At 34.4% G+C, this 20887-nt stretch overlaps 2 protein-coding genes across 4 annotated transcripts; one reads left to right on the top strand and one right to left on the bottom strand.

Annotated features, from left to right (window-relative positions):
• Positions 1 to 269: 269 nt before the first annotated feature.
• LOC108688101 (mimitin, mitochondrial) lies at positions 270 to 1185 on the bottom strand. 2 transcript variants are annotated; one of them, XM_018194201.1, is made up of 2 exons: positions 1071 to 1185; positions 270 to 802 (listed from the first exon to the last, which is right to left on the bottom strand). In XM_018194201.1, the coding sequence occupies exon 2, from the start codon at positions 788 to 790 to the stop codon at positions 332 to 334; it is 459 nt and encodes a 152-aa protein (XP_018049690.1). In that variant the 5' UTR covers positions 791 to 802; positions 1071 to 1185; the 3' UTR covers positions 270 to 331. The 2 variants fall into 2 exon arrangements, with proteins under 2 accessions (XP_018049690.1, XP_018049691.1); XM_018194202.1 differs by having other exon boundaries at positions 270 to 797.
• Positions 1186 to 6983: 5798 nt separating this feature from the next.
• LOC108688139 (serine/threonine-protein kinase 10) lies at positions 6984 to 17672 on the top strand. Of its 2 annotated transcripts, none has more exons than XM_018194270.1 (11): positions 6984 to 7316; positions 7398 to 7562; positions 7901 to 8099; positions 8224 to 8354; positions 8444 to 8767; positions 10434 to 10518; positions 10591 to 10748; positions 10831 to 11357; positions 11472 to 12010; positions 12652 to 14891; positions 17222 to 17672. In XM_018194270.1, the coding sequence occupies exons 1-11, from the start codon at positions 7158 to 7160 to the stop codon at positions 17375 to 17377; spliced, it is 4683 nt and encodes a 1560-aa protein (XP_018049759.1). In that variant the 5' UTR covers positions 6984 to 7157; the 3' UTR covers positions 17378 to 17672. The 2 variants fall into 2 exon arrangements, with proteins under 2 accessions (XP_018049759.1, XP_018049758.1); XM_018194269.1 differs by lacking the exon at positions 17222 to 17672 and adding an exon at positions 15420 to 15750.
• The last annotated feature ends 3215 nt before the right edge of the window (positions 17673 to 20887 follow it).

The following is a 20887-nucleotide window of genomic DNA, read 5'->3' as shown; positions in this document are numbered from 1 at the left end:
ACATCCATGTTCAATATTATAATTTTATCGAATACAATTTAATAAAATAGATACCTAATACCACTAATCTTCATATTACTAAAAATGGATGTTAATGTACTAATGTACAGGAATTTAAGAGTTTCATGAAAAAAGCTGGCTGTTTTCAGATTGCTCTCTGATACAGTCTAATTTAACAAAAAAATTTTTTAATTTTCAGATAGAATCCTATAACAAATTTTCCATTGTCAATGTTAGAAAACAATTTTTGCTAAACAATTTCTTTAAAATTATTCTTTAGAAATTTCATCAAATTCTTTATTGTTTTATTCTTTATTTATTTATTTATTTATTATTTTTTGTACGAGTCCTTTGGTTTATAATCACTACCAAAATCTTTCATATCTTCATAGACAGGAAAATTTCCTGGAGTTGTCTGAGTAGTGGATGATGTGGGAAGATTAGTAGTATCATTTTTTGGGCGATTCTCATTCAAAAGCTTTGCAGCATTCTCCTTCTTAGTTATTGCCAATTGATAATTAGCTTCTATTTCCTCTCGCGTGGGTGGTTCTTTTCTACGATATCTCAACCAAGCCTCCCACTCCGCGGGTAATTCTTGCTCGAAGTCTTCCTTGTTCACTGGAATGAAATACCGCGGTGGCCTTTTCCGAGCGGAATAACGAATATCTTCCTCATAGTACTTTGTGCCAAAATAATCCTCGCCAATTAATTTGCGGCGGGCAAAGCGAGGTTTCAGCGAGGATACAAAACTGTTCCAAATTATTTTCAAGACGCTACGCTCTTTTGCCATGTTATCGCTATACTATAAATAAAGAGAATGACTATATCTTGGACGTAAAACACATAATATTACGTAATGAAATTACGCCGAGAAAATATTGAGAAGATCTTATAATAACTCCTTATAATAACTCCAATTATAATTTGATAATTAATAACAGATAATCTAAAAAACAGTTCTGTTTAAGCATGGATGATCTCGAGTAGAATAAGTAACTACGTTTTTTCGAAAACATTTTATAATTTTATGTAACTTCTAATCGATATAAATCAATCATCATTTCACGTACCGTTTGATATATGTAAAACTGATGACTTTTTTTTTAGGTTAGTATTTTCTCTTCTTTTATTAAAGGAGTGTTCAGATTCCCATTCGGGTGTTCTCAGTTAGAACTGTGTTTAACATCACAAACATATCTTACATATGTTTACGATGAACGACAAGGATAGTACATCATGTGTGAAACGAAGTGCAGTCAGAATGTCATGTCATCCTTGTTTACGTTCGGTAAACAACAAGGATAGAGTATCTTTTATCTTTATTCAACATTCGGTGAACAACAATGATAAAATACTCGAATACACAAAATTGAATTTTGGAACGCAATCTGGATGGCACTCGGGTAAGAATCTGGGGGTCGATTGTGTGTCTTCAAATGAAGTGAAAATTATAAAAGTGAGCAAATTCTAGAGTATTCATAATTTAATTGGTCAATCAATACCTAGTAACCTTTGCTCACTTTTCTAATTTTCACCTCCTTTCAAAATCCACAATTGACCACCTGAATGACCACATAACCTAAAGCCGGTGGCACACGACACGGTGGCATGTTTTCCTGCTGGATTGCTAGCTGGATTAGAATCTATTGGCTGCGAACTGGCACTGACAGCCAATACGGTGGCAAGATTCTAATCCAGCTAGCAATCCGTAAGAAAATAAGCATCGTGTTAATCCGCAGGCCGAATTCACACCTTGACGGAAAAACGGAAAGCGGAAAAACGGAAACCAATCGGAACTCGCAGTAGTAGCTTTTCCGTCAAGGTGTGAACCCAGCCTAATATTATATCATTATAGAAGTTTTGCAGGATGACTTAAGATTTTAATTATATAGAATATATATAGAATATATATAGAATTATTGATTAGTGCGATAATTTCCGCATTCAAGCGTTGCCATGTTTTAAATGCAGAAGCCATTATGGTGTAGCCATAACAATAGAACAAATATCAGAAACAGGAACAAATATTAAGATTTCAACCTACCAGATACTAGTTATACAAGGGAGTCGATTTTGTATCTTCAAACAAGATGAAAATTACAAAAGCAAGTACATTTACTAAATGTTGACCAATGAAATAATCAATATTTTAATAAATTCGCTTACTTTTATAATTTTCACCTCATTTCAAGATACAGAATCGAAAATCCCAGAATATACGGTTTCTGATGAGTTGAAATTTTAATATTGGGCGCATTTAAGCCGGATAAAGCCTTTTCGCCGAGCAATTGAATGTAATTGGTTGGATCTATAAGTAATAACCAATCATATTCATTTGCTCTGTAAGCAGGCCAGCCGCTTTGTCGACTTTCCCTTTATTTCTGTTTTTAATTTGTTCTATTAACCTAGTTTACATCGTGCACTTGATACGAGTACTAACTAGTAACTTTCTATTGAAATATATGATCCTAATTTCAGCGATACGTGTAAATATATATATGTTATGTGTACTTAATTAATCATTCTGTTGTATACTGTATCAATTTAGTACATCATTCTTTGAACACATCGCTGAAATTGAAATAATTAATAGAAAGTTACTAGTTAGTACGTGGAGCTCCGCACAATAAAAGGAACAGGAAATAAAGAATAGAGAATAAGAATTTTAACCTATCAGAAATCATGTATTGTAGAATACACAGTTTTTGATAGGTTGAAATTTTTAAGATGCAGCCACAATAGAAGGAATTAAAGAATAAAGATTTCAACCTATCAGAAATCGGATACATCGGAATACACGGTTTCTGATAAATTGGTATCGTTATTCCTTATTCTTAATTCCTTATTTTTTCTATTGTGGCTGCACTATTATTCTCTGTTTTTTGTGCTCTATTCTTTTTATTGTGCGGAGCCCCTATCAAGTGCATGATGTAAAAATAATTGCCTAGTTTACATGCAAATGTGCGCAGACCTTTATTTCATAGATGCATCTAGTAAAATTTCTGAACGCAGTCCAAATGCGGTGGAGCGCGTCTTGTGTACGCATGAGAGGTTTGCTCGCTCTCTCGTGGCTTACGTGTGTTACATGCATGCGTGCATGCGTGAGTGCGATCGTGCAAACGTGATAGTGAACAGTAGGTTGAAAATGGCCGTGTATTCGGACAGCTCTGCCGTAGAGATTGCCGATCTCCGCAAAAGATAGACTCCTGTGTGGATCGCGACGGAACGCAATCTGCACTCGCGTGTGTATTTACTATTCAGTGTCATCACTCCAGCTTTCTGTTTCTTTCCCATGAACAGATTCCGTGAAACAGGACGCGCAGTCGACCAGCTATCGGCTACATTCCGGTGGATTTCGCAGTGGCAAAACGCGGGGAAGAGGAGGAGGAGGAGGAGAAGACGGTCATCGTGTCCAAGATTTCAATACTAGACCATCCTGTCATCGATCGCAGGTAAGCGACAGAGTAGCCAAGAGTGACATAACTGCGAGCGCCGCTCCTTCCGAGAGAAACGTCCTCAAATCCTTTCTCGTATAGACGATCGCTCGTCCGCCCTGAAGTTGCACGCGGGCCACGCGTATTCATTACCATGTTCACTACCATCTGACCGCCGTCCTCGCCGTCTCGCCTGAAGTGAGCGCGACACGGCGCTTTTATTCTCTCTCCGTTCACATGGAATAACTGTCCAAGATTTGTAATCGTGGACATTGGCTTGATCGAAAGCTTGATATATATAGATGTTCATGTCTTCTTTCCGTAATGGAAATAAATAGAAATAGAAAGAAAGAAAAGCAATAGGCGTGAATGTCGACACACATCAAGTCAATGCTAGTGGAATTACATATTTTGGACAGCACCGTTTTAAATGCACCTTCCTGCACTTTCTATACGCGTGGAATGAAGTCATCCGCGTACATATCTTGACCATGGCAGGAGAGAGAGGGAGAGTGTCGCAGGTAAGCAATGCGGAAAAAGAGAGAGAAAAAAAAAAGAGAGAGAGAAAAGGCGCACCCGCGAAATAGTCTCCACGAGACGGATACAAGCTCAGCGTTGTCCTACGATCTCGGCCGCCCATCCCGAACATCGTCATCATCGTCGACGACAACGACGGCTATCTCTTGGTCGCTCACGCGTGAATGGCCGTGCGTCGCCCGATTTCCCATGCGCGGCGTGTCGGGGCGTGTTCGTGCGAGAGGAACTCTAACCGCTTTTCCGAAACGCGGACGACGCGTGGATGGATAGACAGGACACGGAACGAGACGGATCTCTGCCAGGATTCCCGAAAAGTCAGATTTCCGAACAATTGTACCTCCTGGCACGTCGGCCGCATCGTCAACGGTATGGACGTGACCTAAGGTCACTTGTCAAAATTGTGTCAAGCCTGGTCAAGCCGCGTGACCGAGCGTCAACACCTGTCGACAATTCTCTCTCTCTCTCTCTTGCTCGCTCGCTCGCTCGCTCTCTCTCTTTTCTACACTGAGAAAAAAATATAGTTAATTTTAATATATTTAGTTCAATCAACTCAATACTATCAAGTAAACATTTATTTACAGTAAGTAAATATTTGTTCAATAAAAAAAAATGATTGTTAAATCAAATTAACATTTCTTGTATCAAATACATATCTTTATATTTAATAAATATTTAGTTGGCAGTATTCAACTAAAATATTTATTAAAATTGATTATTTTTTTTTTCAGTGTAGCTATTTTTTCATGATTTCTTATTGTTCCTCACATTTACACAAAATATATATGCGATCGAGGGCGACTATCGATTAAAGCCCTTTCAATTTATGCTCGTTTCTATCAATATAGATTAACTTTAACCTTGATTCAACTTATTATTCATCTTTTTCTAATTTTTAGAACTAGATAAAGATGAAGTTTATTGAACGAAAATTAAAATTAAACTACATTGATAGAAATGGACATTGATGTTGATAAAAAATGGGCCAAAATTAATCGAGTATAATTGATAATTATAGATTTTAATTGCGTCCTACTAATTTTGAGTAACTGATGTATCCTTTTATTTAGCTTTTTTCAATTTTAGAATGTCTTATGTCCATTTCCATCAATGTAGATTAACTTTAATCTTTTTCTAATCTTCAGGACTAGAAAAAAAACGAAGAGTAAGTTGAACCGAGATTAATGTTAATTTATATTGATGGAAACGGGCATTAAGAGTGAATAATGCTTGAAACGTTGACATTTAACGATGTATATACGGAGATGAGCAAACTACGTAGCTTCTTTAAGTGACAATTTAATACTGAAATGTAGTAAAACAAATAATCGCTACTTTCCAGTGTGAAATTTCTATTAAGGAGGGAGAGACGATCGTTTCGCGTGCTAAAAAGGATTATATCGCAAGGCGGGGACTCAAACGCGATACGCAACGGTAATTCCGATTAACGCCTAATCGAATTTGCTGTCGCGCCTGCGAATCCACCGGACGTTTTGCAAGTCTCGTTGCCCACACGCAGGATGCTTCCACGAGTAGGGCATCACTTTGCAATCGCCGCTGCATTCGCCTTTGGCTCTCCGGTTGGCCTCTTCTTTCCCTTTGAAAGAAAATTTTGTAGAAGTGTGTTGGCGTCCCGTTTGTTGCGAAAGTCCGGCCTTCAAAACGTCTTCTACCTGAAAATTAAAGGACTAAAAGCTATATTCTGTATTGCCTGAGACACAATTGAAAAACACAAGCAATAAGGATAAGGAATAATAGATTTCAACCTATCAGAAATTGTGTCAGAATTCATGGCTTCTGATAAGCCTAATGCACAATTGAAAAACACAAGTGATAGATAGGAGGACAGGGAATATGGTTTCTACCTGAAACCTTATATATCAAAATACTATGGTTTCTGATAAGTTGAAATTTGTTATTCTCAATTCCTGTTACCTCTGCGTATTTTAATTATATCTTAGGCTATAAGTTCAAATCTGTATCTTCCCATTGCCTGTGCTTTTCAATTGCGTCTTAAGTTTAATTCTTAATGACTGTCGTTATCGTTACATTATCGTTGCGCTGATTTTTTTATCATATATTTTATTTGTGGAACAATAACGATAACAGCACTATCGTTTTGAAGTTACAGCTTTGAATGTAGCAAATATCGCAGAGAAGGGCATTCGGTAAACCGCCGAGAATTCGAATTTTCAATGGACGCGTTAATTGTTAATTGTTTACTGTTTTATTATGAATTCCTTGATAATACTGATTGCAGATAGCAATTTTTTTTCTTTTTTAAGCTTATCAACGATATCTGTGTTCTCTTACGTCTCTTATCTTTTGCCTCTGTAATTTATTTGTACATCCGCGTAATACGTCTCATACTTGATTTTTATTAAAAAGCACACGGTACGCATTAAGATTTTATACATGCAATACATGATTTCTAGTTTCAAGCCAACTTTAAGGTGAACATCTTGTTTAACAGGATATTCCACTGACTTTGCCCTAGTTTTCTGTGTAATGAAATTTCTGTATTATTCGAATATTTTGAAATATATTACAAACAAAACATGTACATCATAGCAAAATTGAAAAAAAAGATATGTTCTCTCTTCGACTTCGATATTTTTAACAAACCGAACGTTAAAATGTTAATTTGTTAACAAAACAAATTGATAGAATTGCAAGTATAATAATTGATAATAAATAATAAATTATATTCTTTTGTTTCAGAACTTAATTCGACATTTCCTGCGTGTTGTCTAATTATTGGAGATTGTCAGCAATGGATCGCATTGTTTTTCTCTGTGTCCACAGTAGTTTGAGCACAACGATAATCGATTAGGAAGTGCGGCTTAGAGTTTACAAAGATGCGGGAGTGGTGTGGCACGATCCCCTGGTATCCAGCAGGGATCTAAAGAAAGTAACACCCCTGCGCTTGAAGAACTCATCTTATATAATTCATTAGATATTAAAATAATGCGGAGACTATGTAAAGTGACATTGTTTTACCACACATTACAGTGCTACGAAATGGTTACTAAGCTCTTTTGAGCATCAACTAGAGTTATATTTTACAAATTTAATACACAGTTGTTAATGATTACACTTTGTACAGCGGAGAGTGTTGTTAAGGGTTTTCAGTGTGTTCAAATTGCAATAATAGTCCGAGTTTGAATATATCGAGATATATTTATCAAAATGTCGTTCTTATCGAATTTGAAGAAGGCCTTCCACTTTGGTGGCAATGATGCGAAGAAGAAGAAGTTATACAATAACATCAAGATGGATTGTAATCCAGAAGAGTTTTGGGAAATGGTGGGTGAACTAGGAGATGGTGCGTTTGGTAAAGTTTATAAGGTAATGTAGCATTTTAAGGAATTCCAGGATATCAAGTTTATTTGTTCTATTAACGTCTTTTTTAAATAATTGTTACTCCAGGCACAACACAAGCAGTCCAACCAGCTTGCCGCTGCAAAAATGTGTGCGTTGGAGGGAGAGGACGATCTTAGTGATTTTATGATCGAAATAGACATTTTGTCAGAATGCAAGCATCCGAATATCGTTGAATTACACGAGGCTTATTTTATTGAGGGAAAATTATGGGTATATTTTTTATATTTCTATATTATATGCTTCTATTATGCTTCTATTATGCCTTGACTATAAGTATAAAGCACCCATCACAAAGTGCCGTGCTTTATATCTAATGAAAAATAAAAATTAAAAAATAATTAATATTTTATTAATTTTTTTTGCTTCTATTAGCCTTTTCCAAGAAAATGCAATAAATTAAGGATGCTTTATATCTATAGTTAATGCTGTAATTATTTATAGCAAGAGCTTTTTTTTTAAATAAAATTTTTTAAATAAAAATTATTTTTGTGACGCAATTAAATGATTATTTTAAAAAGAGCGAAGAAAGAGGAAAAGTTTTTTTGTAGATGTTAATTGAGTATTGTGACGGCGGTGCTGTGGATTCCATAATGGTCGAGTTGGAAAAGGCACTAACAGAAATGCAAATAGCATACATCTGCCAACACATGACTCTAGGTCTTGCCTTCCTACACAAATCCAAAGTTGTACACAGGGATTTAAAGGCGGGAAATGTCTTACTGACTATGGCAGGAGGTGTTAAAATAGGTAATTGTCTCTTTAATTGCAATTATTTCTAAAATTAAACTGTTTATTTAAAAATATGCTTTACTAATATCTTTACTATTATTTAAATACAATATATAACAAGGAATTCTGTCTTTAATTATAGCTGATTTTGGTGTATCCGCCAAGAACAAGCATACTCTGCAGAAACATGATACGTTTATTGGAACTCCTTACTGGATGGCACCCGAAGTTGTCTTATGTGAAACGTTCAGGGACAATCCTTATGATTTTAAAGTAGGTGTTCGTAAATATAAAAATCTATTTTTGATTTGATATATGATGTAACATATAAAGGTGTTATATATGAATTCGAATTTGTTTAGGTGGACATTTGGTCTCTTGGTATAACTCTTATAGAGTTTGCACAAATGGAACCACCGAATCACGAAATGTCACCGATGCGAGTGCTACTTAAAATACAGAAAGGTGATCCGCCGAAACTGGATCAGCCCGGGAAATGGAGTAAGGAATTTAATGATTTTATTGCTAAAGCACTTATAAAGGACCCAACCTCACGACCCACAGCTGACGATTTGTTAAAGCATCCGTTTATAAGCCGAAATTTAGATCCAAAGCCTATCAGGGACTTGTTACTTGAATATAAGGCGGATGTTGTTGAAGAAGAGTTGGTAGATGAGGAAGCAGAGGTAGGTTTTATTTTCTACTTTGCATTCCATCTTGCTTTTTTTAGGTACATGTTAATTATGCAAATCATATAGAATAAAGAAAAAATACAATTTAAAACTGTAACTAACAAATATACGAATCTTATTAAAAAAACATGCAACATATATATTCTTTGCATGAGATTTACAAATTTAATACATGCTTTTATGAAGAATAAATATTTTTTAATATAGCGTTTTTATAACATTAATTTATAATCTGTAGTCACAGTTTTTTTATACTGTAGTTAATAATGTGAAACACTTTCAATCTTATTTAAATAAATTTGCTCTAGTGCAAGATATTATATTTTATATAATAACACGTAATAAGTATTATTTCATAATTTAGAGTTATGCACAGAGCTTCTGATAATGCAGAATTAACATGTATTACACATTGTTACATGCTTCCGTTATTATAGAAGGCCAAAAAAACGAAAAAACATAGAGAACAATATCAGCGAATTGGTAAGCTGCTTCTGTGTGAAGCATACTTGTCTTACCCCTATGTAAAATGAAGGAATGTAAATTATTTAAAAAATGTTGTTTCATCAGATGTTGTATCAGTTAGAACCTGACTATTGGTCTTGACAAATATCCCTGAAAAATTACGAACGTATTAGTTTATTTGTATCAAGTTAATTCTTAAATAAGATGTGACTGTTCGCATTTATGTAAGATTACGCATGATGCGTGATTATTTCACCTAAATATTACAATAGTGCATGCGTTTAAAATTAAATCTGTTGCCAATTTCGCTTTTCTTTTTAATTGTAAGGAATGAATTATTGAAAATGTAGAATATCAATAGTAGAATATTCTATATATAAAATATGTTGTGGTCATGATAAATATGTTGTGATAATTTTGTTACTTTGGCTGTGCATGCGGTTCTTCTGGCTCTCGCCAGCCTCATTATCCCAATGCGCGTCAGGTTAGTAGTTTACACCCCTGCATTCCGTACGCTAACAGAATCAATTAATCCTGAGTTATATAATATATGAACTTAAAAAAGCTATATACGCTACTGTGCTAAGAAAAATGTTATACAGTGATCCACATACAATATTAGCTATTTTTTTTCGGAAATAAAATTCTTTGATATTTTAAAATGTCAATGTTTAAAATGTGTATGAATGTTTAAAAATTGGAGGTTTTTATAGGATAAATGGAATTGTTGGCTATTGTTGGAAATCTAGAGACCTGTATAATAATAAGATTCAATTTGTGAAAAAAAAAGTATACAAAGTTATCTTCTTCAAAGAATATCTTTTCTTCTTTCTCTTTTCTACAAAAGACTTACTGTAAAATCTTAAAAAAAATTTTATTATTATTCCTAACAATTTCCGAGAAAATAATTTGTAAAATTGATATGGATCATCACATAATTATGTGCATGAAATAACATTTTCTATTTTTTTTTTCTTTTCATAATTTCATATTCTTCATATCGAAACAGTAAACTGCAAATTTACGATTATAATCTGCAAACTTTTCCGTTAATATTTCTATGTATCTGGTTAAATGTTATTTAATATCATGGTATTTGTAATGGAAATCAAATGATTCTAAATCGAAAGAAATTTTTATCTATATTTCTTTATTTCTTATTCGCATTTAATGTACATATATATTAATATTTCAGGAGCAGCGCACGTCTCAGCTTCCTCTGGAACTGGATCAAATTACAGATGACTCCGCACCTACGCGCCTTGATGCTGATGTTAAGAGTGAGTATTACACACAAAATCAATATGTATATAACATTCTAAAATATAATAATACTTGTCTCTGTTTTCCAGTCCCCGAAAAAGAAAACGTGGCATTGCCTGCACCTGTGAAGAAAGAGGAGAGTCACAAACGAGAAATCAATCGGGATGGTGAGAAAGAGGACAAAAATAAGAGATTGCGTAAAGCTGAGTCTAAAGAGAACATACAGCCTCCTGTCGAGAAGAAGCAGGTAATTAATTAATAGATAATTAATTAATAGATCATCAATCGCTTAACAGATGAATATTTGATAATAGCAATTATTTATGCAGGCACCTAAGCCACCAAGTGAAACAAATGAGCGCAGATTATCTCGAGATAAAGGTCCAGCACCTCCGCCACCACCCATGCGTCAAGATAGCGAAGAGAAGAAAAAGAAAGACGAGGAGAGAGAGAACATTTCGAAAACCGTCGAGAAAGTCGCAAACCTTCCAGATAAACAGAAATCTACAGAAGACAACAAATCACATATTAATAAATTATCGCAAAATGAAAAGACAGCGGATCAGCGGCTGACAAATGTTAAAGATAAAGAGCAAAAGAATTTAGAAGATCAGACGCAAAATGAATTGAATAATTCCGAAAAGACAAAGAAAATAGAGAGTGAGGGTAACAGTAAATTATTCGATAATATAAAAAAGTTTGAAAATCAGCAGAAGTTAATAAACAATAAATCGAGTTCTGTCTCGAAGAAATTGGGCATAAATGAGAAACGCAAGTCTGCACCCGTGAAACCAGAGATGATTGAAGACTTATCAAAGATAATATATAAACAATCATCATTTGAAGATAAAAGCAGGTAAGCATTTTTCATTTATTTTTTAATGGTTAGAATTAAGTTTCATAAATTAAACTTAGAACACTTTTTAAAAAAAAAACTCTTTATCGTGAAACAATATTTTTATTTCTATAGAATGAAAAATAAGCTGTCGTCTGTTGATGATGTAACGAATTATGAATTACAATCTCGAGAAAAAGAGGTTTACAAGAGTTTGGAGGAGAAGCGGAAGTCTGTTGGGGAGAAATTAAATGCCGTATTGGAGAAGCGATTATCCATGGATCCTAAGAAAAGAATAAGCGACGGTTCTATGGAAACATTGAAGCATATATCCGTCGCGTCGACGCGTCTATCGGAGAAGAATAATGTTAAAGCTAATTCTACGGAAGATATTAAGACGCAGTTTGGCGTAACGAAGACTGAAAGTTCCGTGAAAAGTCGCAGCGCGGGATCATCCAGAAATGATTCTCTTGAAAGCTTCTCGGATGAATTAAGACACGCAAAAACAGATAGTAATAAGACGGATTACGCCAATCAGGAGGACGTAGCGAGTGATGACAAGAGCTTAGAGAAACAGGATCCAGGAATTAATGTTTCAGTGATTACATCGACACCGCTCAGAAGCAGAAGTGGTTCGAGGAGAAGCAGTGGAGATAATATAGTCGTTATTACCGGTAAATTTAGATAGTATTATCTTAGATTAATCTTTACTGGTTCTTTACTTATATTACATCAAAATATTTACTTAGAAAAATTTAGAATTTTCAGTGGATTTTTTTTTATTCTTGAAAGGGACTCTTCATGGAATTTTATCGATACTTAGAAAAATTTTTTAGAAGTTTTCTTTTAAATTTAAATTCTATCTCTTTCTGAAAGCTTTATTTCTTTGATTATTTTTTTTTGCTAATGCAAAATATTGACAAACGGTTAATAATAATTATGGCATCCACATATATTCATGTATATTCTTATAAATTGCGTAGGTTTTTTTAAAATATCCGAGTAATAATAGAAAAGACAATAGTCAACACAGAAAAGAGTAACTTACTAATACTATATTGTAGTGAATCTTTCCTATTTTAGAGGTTTTGTGGCTCTACCATAATTGTAGAAAATTATAATCTTGTGAAATTCCTATCTTTTATTAATTTTCAATATATAATTTATTCATACTGATTATGCTCCAATTTATTTCAAAGTTGCACTGAAAAGTCTCTATTCTTATCTGAAATTTCAATAAAAATACTTGGAAAATTCGCGAATATCAGAATATTTTTTTTACAAGAAATTTCAGTAAACACTGTACACATTTCAGGAAAAGCTCAACCTGAGCAAGAAGTACGCTTAAATACATCAACAGTCCATATTACTACCGACTCACCGGATATGTCAAACAGTCTAGCAAGTAACATAAGTCAAGTAACCGTTGTGACAACGCATCCGCCTGTATTGGTAGACGCGCCCTCGACAGCAGTCACGACAACGACGCCTCTTCCGCGTCGCACCTCTCCGACATCGGAAGTCGTTATCGTTGCTAACGAGATGAATAAGACTCAAGTGAACGATAGTTCTGTCGACGATGACGCGTTTCCTAGTTTGGATAGTCTAGAATACACACCGCAGGAACAGCCTATCGTACTCACTGACGTATCTAAGAGAATCGGCAAAAAATTGGATGAGTCAGAGGTAGTTATAGTAAGCTCCATCGTGGACGAATTGCAGGATACCAGTCATGTTTCTGTGGTCACCGTTGGCGAGGATAAGGAACAAGTGAAAGACTCATCGATATCCAAAAAACACAACGTCATTCGTACTGGCTCGTCTCATAGTGATTTGAGTTCGAATGAGAGATTGAGCTTAAGAAGTGACAGTGGGGATGAGAGTGGTAAGGTGATAATTGCTAGTACGACCATTGAGTCTCCAGATATAGACGATTACGAAAGAAACGTGAAGAAGTTAAATGGATTGATCAAGAACGAAATGCCACATCACGCCGACGATAGGATCGTGAAGACAGTCAGACCGAAAGAGATCAATGTTAAGAATTTCAATAAGGAGAAACGAATTTCTCCAGACAGTTTTGAGGGTTCTCGTTCCCAGAGCGACTCTAGTTCCATAAGATCACACACGCCAAGTAAGAGCATCGATCGTTCTGACGCAGAATCTATTTCGACGACGATCAGTCAGGATAGTAGGGAATCGAATAAGGAAAACCGTTTGAATCAACCTCAACATACGGAGGTAGATGAGGAAGTCATCTTACGTCGAAAACCTGATTACAATCGTGAGATATCCCGACCAACTAGAACAAAGGAAGACATACAAATGATGAACCTGAAGAAAAAGACGAGAAAGCGCACGAGGAAGTTCGAAATTGACGGCGTCATGATGACGACGACGACCTCAAGGGTAATATACGGCGATGATGAGAATGGCAAAGTGTACGACGATCAGATATTCAGGAAGCAAGAACTACGGGAATTGAAGATGCTGCAGAAGATGGAGCAGAAACAATATCAGGATCTGTCTCAAAAAGCTCAATTCAATAAGGACCAGCAGGAAAAACGATTCGAGCAAGAACGACAAATTTTAGAACGGAGTGCCGAAGCGGATTTAGAAGCGCTAGCTCGACAACAGAGACAGCAAATCGAACGCGCCGAAGCACAGCAAGAGGTCGATTTGCGAGTGTCGTCCAAGAAGATTCGAAGCGAACAAGAGAGAGAACTCAAACAATTCCGAGAAGGCCTGAAACAAGAATTAAGATTGCTCAAGCAAGAGATAGACTTGATGCCAAAGGACAAACGGAAGAGCACGTTTAAAATACGGAAGGAGAAGCTTGAAGCAGAACACGAGGAACGGGAAAAACTCTTTTTGGAGAAGCTCAACGAGAGTCACGAAATGTCACTAAGACGATTGTCCGATAGCCATCGCGAGAAGATCGCATTAATGGAGCGACAGTTCTTGCAGCAAAAGCAGCAACTGATGCGTGGTAGAGAAGCGGCGATCTGGGAGCAGGAGGAACGGCAGATACATGAGCGGCAGCAGTTACTCAAGAAACAGCTCAAGGACATCTTCTTCCTACAAAGACATCAGATGCTCATACGGCACGAGAAGGAGCTGGAGCAGATGAAGAGGATGAATCAGAGGAAGGAGGAGGAGTTGATCAAGCGACAAACAGTGGAACGTAGAAACTTGCCGAAGAGAATTCGCAACGAGATGAAGGCGCGCGAGATGATGTTCCGAGAATCGATGAGGATCTCAATGTCGTCCGTGCTTGCACCAGATCCCGATGCCGAGCGTGAAAAGCTGAAAAAGTTTCAGGAGAACGAGAAGAAGAGATACAGGGCAGAACAGCAAAGATTCGAATTAAAGCATTCCAGACAGCTCGAAGAGGTGAGGGCTCAGAGTGACGCTACAATCAAGGAATTGGAACAATTGCAGAATGAAAAGCGAAAGATGTTGATGGAGCATGAAACCCTGAAGTTGAAGGAGCAAGAAGAGGCCTATGGAAGAGAAATTCGTGAATGGAAAGCGCTACTTAAGCCTCGAAAGCAGGTAATTATGTTAAACTTGAATAATGTTATCTTAAAGTTATTTTATCTTCGTTTTATCGATGTATGCAAAAATCTTTGATCTTTGCGGTCTAATAGTATAACTGCCTTTTAATTCTTTATTGGTTTAGCAATGTGCTTCACTTTCAAAATTACGTTTTTACTTTTGCGCATTCTGTAACAGTGTGAGAATTTAGATCGATTCGAAAGATCGGCGCAAACTGACGCAGAGAAATTTGTTGAGCGGAAAGCATAACGTGAAGCTGGAATATGTAAACTTAATCGTTTTTTTGTAACAAAGACGTCCGCTTTTGCATTTAGCTTGCGTCGCTTTGCGCTGAGTTTAATTTGCATGACTAATCATTAATGAAACGAAATCGCTGTAAATCAAGATGAAAAGTAATTAGCAAGAACGCAGCGGGAAGGAAATACGACGCGAATTCGTAATTAAAGTAAACTTAAACGACGCGAAGTACTTGAAAACTAGGTCGTGACACAAATCTGAAATAAAGTCTTGATGTACCTGTTATAGAAGATAGAAGCTGATCTGGCGGCTGAAATGGAAGCATTGGAAAAACGCTACCAAGACTATTTACCTTCTTCTGGTCTTAGTGGTCTCTCTTTTCCCCCTTTTGACTATTCTAAAACTGTGATTTCCGATACTTGGAGGAGATCACCACGCTTGCCACGCTTACCACGTTCCACTCCCACTTCCCCGTCTTTTACTATACCTAGAGTGTCGCTGAAGATGAGCGGTTCGGATTCGGGTACCTTCGTGTCGAACGGCACGTTCTCACGAAGTTACTCCAAGCCAGACCTAGTGCCGTTCTCTCGTAGATAGTGTCTGTCCAAATCATCTGTAATGTTTTATGTCACATTTACTTTAAGGAAGTTTTACATATACACACGTATGTAATGTATATCTACTACGTTAATCTTTCTCCATATATGATAACAGAAGAACATTTTCCAAATGGTATACACAAATTTGGAAGATTTGGTAAATGCATCAGAATACATTACGATCTTTCATTTTTTTTTGCGAATGTAAGACTTCCTTGCTTACACGGCACTTTTTTCATAAGTAACATAATAATCTTCTCTGCTTTACTCACTAGTGCTTTAGTGCTAACGTAATAAATTTAGAATTTAATATTTATATCGATTATGTGTGTGTGTGTACATACACACACGCGCACACACACACACACACACACACACACACACACACATCTATGTATGTATGTGTTTGTGTAGATATATAGATTGTATTATATATTTTTATGCAATTATTCAAAGAATCGCTAACATAACTCAGAAAAAAGAGATAAACTATATATATATTTATATAACTATATATATATTTTTGTATAAAATTTATGGGACATGTGTGGAAATCGTATCATGTGATGCAATGAATTAATTTATTTTTTTGTGAATCACAATTCCAAGACTAAGGAAAGTTTGCACGGATCGGATAAGATTTTCACATGCTTCTCGAGGCCTATGTAATATTTAATAAGTTCTGTTATATAGGATATACATAATATATATGTATGTTAATGTTCCCTGTTTATTCTCACTTTCACTTAATTACATAATTTTCTGTTTATTTGTAGTTGATAAAAAATCAAAATCGAACAGAAAAAAATGGAAAAGCTAATTAATATGTGTAAAGTTCTATAATTTTCTAATATACAAAAATTCAATTAAGTTTATTAAGGGAGAACATCTTTTTAAATAATGTAGCTAAAAACATTAAATAACTCATTCTTAAGATTATATGTGTTTAAAAGAAAGAGTTTCATCTCTGTATTCGTTTCGTCCATGTATTTCGATGTGATTGTATCGTAAATTATGTTGCTTTATTACGAGAGCTTAATCGGTTAAATTTGGAAATAACAGGGTAATGTGGTTATCATGGGCTATTAGTAGAATAATTTATAAAAACACGGTTTCCTTGAAGGGTTTCATAACTATGGTCATTCAACAGCATAGACACTCAATTTGTATTACAGTCCTTACTTAAATGTAAACCTTATAAAAAAGATCCTAATAGAATTAGAAAGAGATTCCACAAGTTCAAAGCCATGTACAAAATAGCCACAAGGTTAGTCCACAATATTGTTGTAAAATAACGTCGATCCACGATTTCAGATGCGTCTACACATATTCTGTAAATATAAGACCTGTACGCATTCCCTTATTTCATAGTCAAATGCTACATATTTTTATATATCACGAGATTTCTTAATCTATGTATATATTTGCCAATCCATTTTGTGTTGTGTAAAAAAAGAATAAATTTTTTAATATCTTTTTCTCATATTACAGAAACTTGAGGAACAGTTCGCGTTACAATTAGAGGAGCAGGAAGCGATTTATGGGCCTAGCGCGATACCACTGTGCTTACCAGCCGATCTTCCTGATCTAACACACCACACAACTGAGTCTACACGTAGCTCGTTGTCTTCTGTGAGCGAGGGCTGAAGACGTTCGATACGAAAGAACTTGTATAATCCGCGTGATCACGTATCCGAGTGTCTTTAACTGAAATGCATGGGATGATCAGTATATCCCTATCGTCATCCAATTTGTATTTGTATATATATCGCGATAATTCGTTTTGGAACTGAATATTAAATAATTTTTATCTAGATGCGACTGTTGTTTGTATGTATGAATAATTGAGTCACCGGAAACAGTGGTGATATAATGTTGTTTTGAAATTTTTACACGTCGCATTTATAATTCTTGAATAACGTTGGGATCAGTGTCGCGGTGTTTTGAATAAAATATTATTCAATTGAAAATTATTTAGAACACTGATCTTTTTGGCGACGAAATATAGAGCTTCCGAATTCCAAGAGGGAATATTTCGTGAATTTATTATTGCGGGAACCAGTTCACGATTAGAAATATATTGTCTAAAATATATCTGTACAGAGATTGTTATGTAATTTATATATTACGACAACAACATTCATTGGTAAATTAAAATTAATCCGCCCATACCTGATCTTGGAATGTTATGCAATGCGAAAGATATGCATTGATATTTTTTTGATCATAAAAAGTGAAAATGTAATGAGGGCGCATTATGTACATATATATATCGCGTCCTCGCAAGAAAAGTGACACATAAGTCAAAAAAATATATGAAATTATTAAAAAAAGAGGAAAGAAAAAAAATTGCATATTTTACGCAATTTATATTAATTAATTTATATTAATTTATATTAATTATTTCTTACAGTATTAGACATAAATAAACTAGAATTAATCACAAATTGCTTGTTTTAAATTTTCTTCAAATATGTTCCAAAGAAAAATGACAATTCATAACAGTTTTTAGAGATATCACAACACCATAACAAAATTAATACATATATTATTTCTACATTGTTAGAATATTTCTATGAAATTCTAAAATGTTTGTTGTCAGATAATATATTTTGTTAAAATAATATATATTTAAATATAAGATGGTAAGAATTAGAAAAAAAATTAACTAATTCAACTGAGAAAGAGATTCGCCTAAAGATATGAAAGATGTGTATGTTTAAAATGTTATTTTTCTTTATTAAAACAGATGTCATTTTTTAATTCATTTTATAACATTTAATATTAAATTGTATGTTATTTTAAGAAATCATATGAATTATCATCTTCCTAATTAAACTATGTCACGGATTTGAACGAGTGTTCACTTTCCACGCAAAATTACAATTTGCCATAAGCAATAGACAAATCATTTTTTTTTTTTATAAGTCGCGTGCTTTCACCATTTTTGCATTAATGAATAAATTTTGTATTCTTCCTAAGTAAGCGTTAAAATATTTTAAACATATATTACATCAACAAAATATTATAATTTGAAATATTTTAAAATTTCATAGAAATATTGTAAAAATATGGAATGTAAATATGAATCTTGTTACAGTGTTGTTATCTTTACAAACTATCTCTTTTGGATTGTCATTTTTTTAGAAAGTTTAATTTATACATCTTTTTTTATTGTAGGCCGATGTATTTAGAACAATCCACGCATAATATAAAATTCGAAAAATGTCAATTTTTGTTACTTTCCTCTGCGAGAATGCGATATATTCCCATACAGCACAGATTCTTCCAGTCGTAGCAATATTACTACAAGCTTCTGTGCTGTATGAATGTATCATCTAAATGTTAACTCCGTTAACACGTCGGTGCAATTAGTAATAGGAAGGATAGTTGTGTATGTATGTTTATAGATAGTATGTAATGATTTTACGGCTATATACAATTTACACAGGCACGGATCGAATGTATATTTTCTATATTTTAAAAAAACCATATCGTATATCAATCAATTCAATTTATTCAATTTACGATCGAGTGGACAGAAAGTCGGAAAAAAGCAACCACAAAACCAGTGGTTTTTTCAATCCGTTTTTAGTTTTACGGTTTTGAAACTGAATTGTGTGAATCTGACTAACAAATTCGTGCCTTAAAGCGTGTGGGATGATACTTTATTGAACTTTGACCCCCATATCTTAAACCAATTCTAGCCTTAACTTGAAATTTTTTTATGATTGATATCTCATCAAAAGATATCAATTCAGTTCCAAAATCGTGGGACCAAAAATGGGCGATTTTTGCGATCAATGCTTTGTAATGTTTGTTACGTGTAATTATACGATGGCGGTAGCGGCAAAATAATGCAAATCACCGGATTTATTTTAAACGATCACGATTTCTCGAGGTATTATGTATACATAGAATCGTTAAATGTACATGGTAAAAGTTCATGTAATAATGTTAAGCTGTAGTCACCATGTTCGGTTATAGTTACGTTATTTATAACAAAAAGAAGTTTATAGCAGCAACGCGAGTATTCTACTTCAGACGAAAAATTTTAGCAAATACCCGATAAACTCGGATTACTTTGTTCCTTGGATCTTCCAATTTTTTTTTCTAGTACAGAAACGATATATGATACATATGCTTAAAATCAAAAATTAAATTCATACAACTCGTTAGCTTGAAATCATATAAAATAAAACGAGGTAATTTGAATAGATTTAACAGAAAATTTTGAAATTGTATAAAAGATTGAGGTCGCTTAATGTATTTAAACATATAAAATATGCACTATTGGTGCAATAATGTATGTTTTATATGTTTGATTGAATAAATTATACAACCTGAATCTTTTATACAACATTAAAATTTCTTTTAACCCATCTAAATTACCTCGCTTTATCCTAATTGCGGTAACGATTGTTATATTCTCACATTTAAAGATTGCACAATATGTCATCTGTTTTAATTCCATAATTCTCTGGAATACACAGATAAATGCATGTTTAAATACATTTCTCGAAAATGATAAACTGTTTATATATAGAGTTAACAAAAGCTATTTTTTATCAAGACACTTTGCACTGATAGTGAATACGATGCTGCTACTTACGGATAGGATATAATAATTACACGTGATTATATTATGAGAAACAAAGTAATCTAGTTTTACATTGTACTAAAAATCAAAGGATAACACCAAATATATATACATTGTACGTTTGCATGGCTGTGCGGCCTGATATATGTGTGACGTTCTAGAGAATCTCTCTTACAATGCGATACAATGCATATTTAAAACGAGCATGCGTGGCTAATGCAAGCTGTAGATAAAGAGTACTTGTAAAAAAACACTTTATTGTAAATTAATCTCGCTATGAAGTTGATTAGTTTTTCAATATATACATATATAATGTGTATGTATATATATATATATATATATATATACGTGCGTGCGTGCGTGTGTGTGTGTGTGTGTGTGCGTGTGTGTGTGTGTGTGTGTGCGTGTGTGTGTGTGTGTGTGTACACATTATATGTTAGGTGTGGGAAAAGTTCGTGGCGTTTTTTTAATGCCATCTAATGGGAAAAACGCTATGAATTTTTTCCCACACCTAATATATATTATATGCGGAATGTCTTAGTTTATCGAATGTTTCT

The sequence above is a fragment of the Atta colombica genome, unplaced genomic scaffold (assembly GCF_001594045.1).
Source record: "Atta colombica isolate Treedump-2 unplaced genomic scaffold, Acol1.0 scaffold225, whole genome shotgun sequence".
Lineage (NCBI taxonomy): Eukaryota > Metazoa > Arthropoda > Insecta > Hymenoptera > Formicidae > Atta > Atta colombica.
The sequence above is the reverse complement of the archived record's forward strand: the minus strand, read 5'-3'. Positions and strand labels throughout refer to the sequence as shown.

What these genes read in the sequence shown, in the direction of transcription:
- LOC108688139 (XM_018194269.1), top strand. Translation starts at nt 7,158, where the DNA reads ATGTCGTTCTTATCGAATTTGAAGAAGGCCTTCCACTTTGGTGGCAAT. An exon ending in TGGTAGATGAGGAAGCAGAG is followed by an intron (nt 8,768 to 10,433) that starts GTAGGTTTTATT and finishes TTAATATTTCAG; the next exon opens with GAGCAGCGCACGTCTCAGCT. An exon ending in CCTTGATGCTGATGTTAAGA is followed by an intron (nt 10,519 to 10,590) that starts GTGAGTATTACA and finishes TCTGTTTTCCAG; the next exon opens with TCCCCGAAAAAGAAAACGTG.
- LOC108688101 (XM_018194201.1), bottom strand. Translation starts at nt 790, where the DNA reads ATGGCAAAAGAGCGTAGCGTCTTGAAAATAATTTGGAACAGTTTTGTA.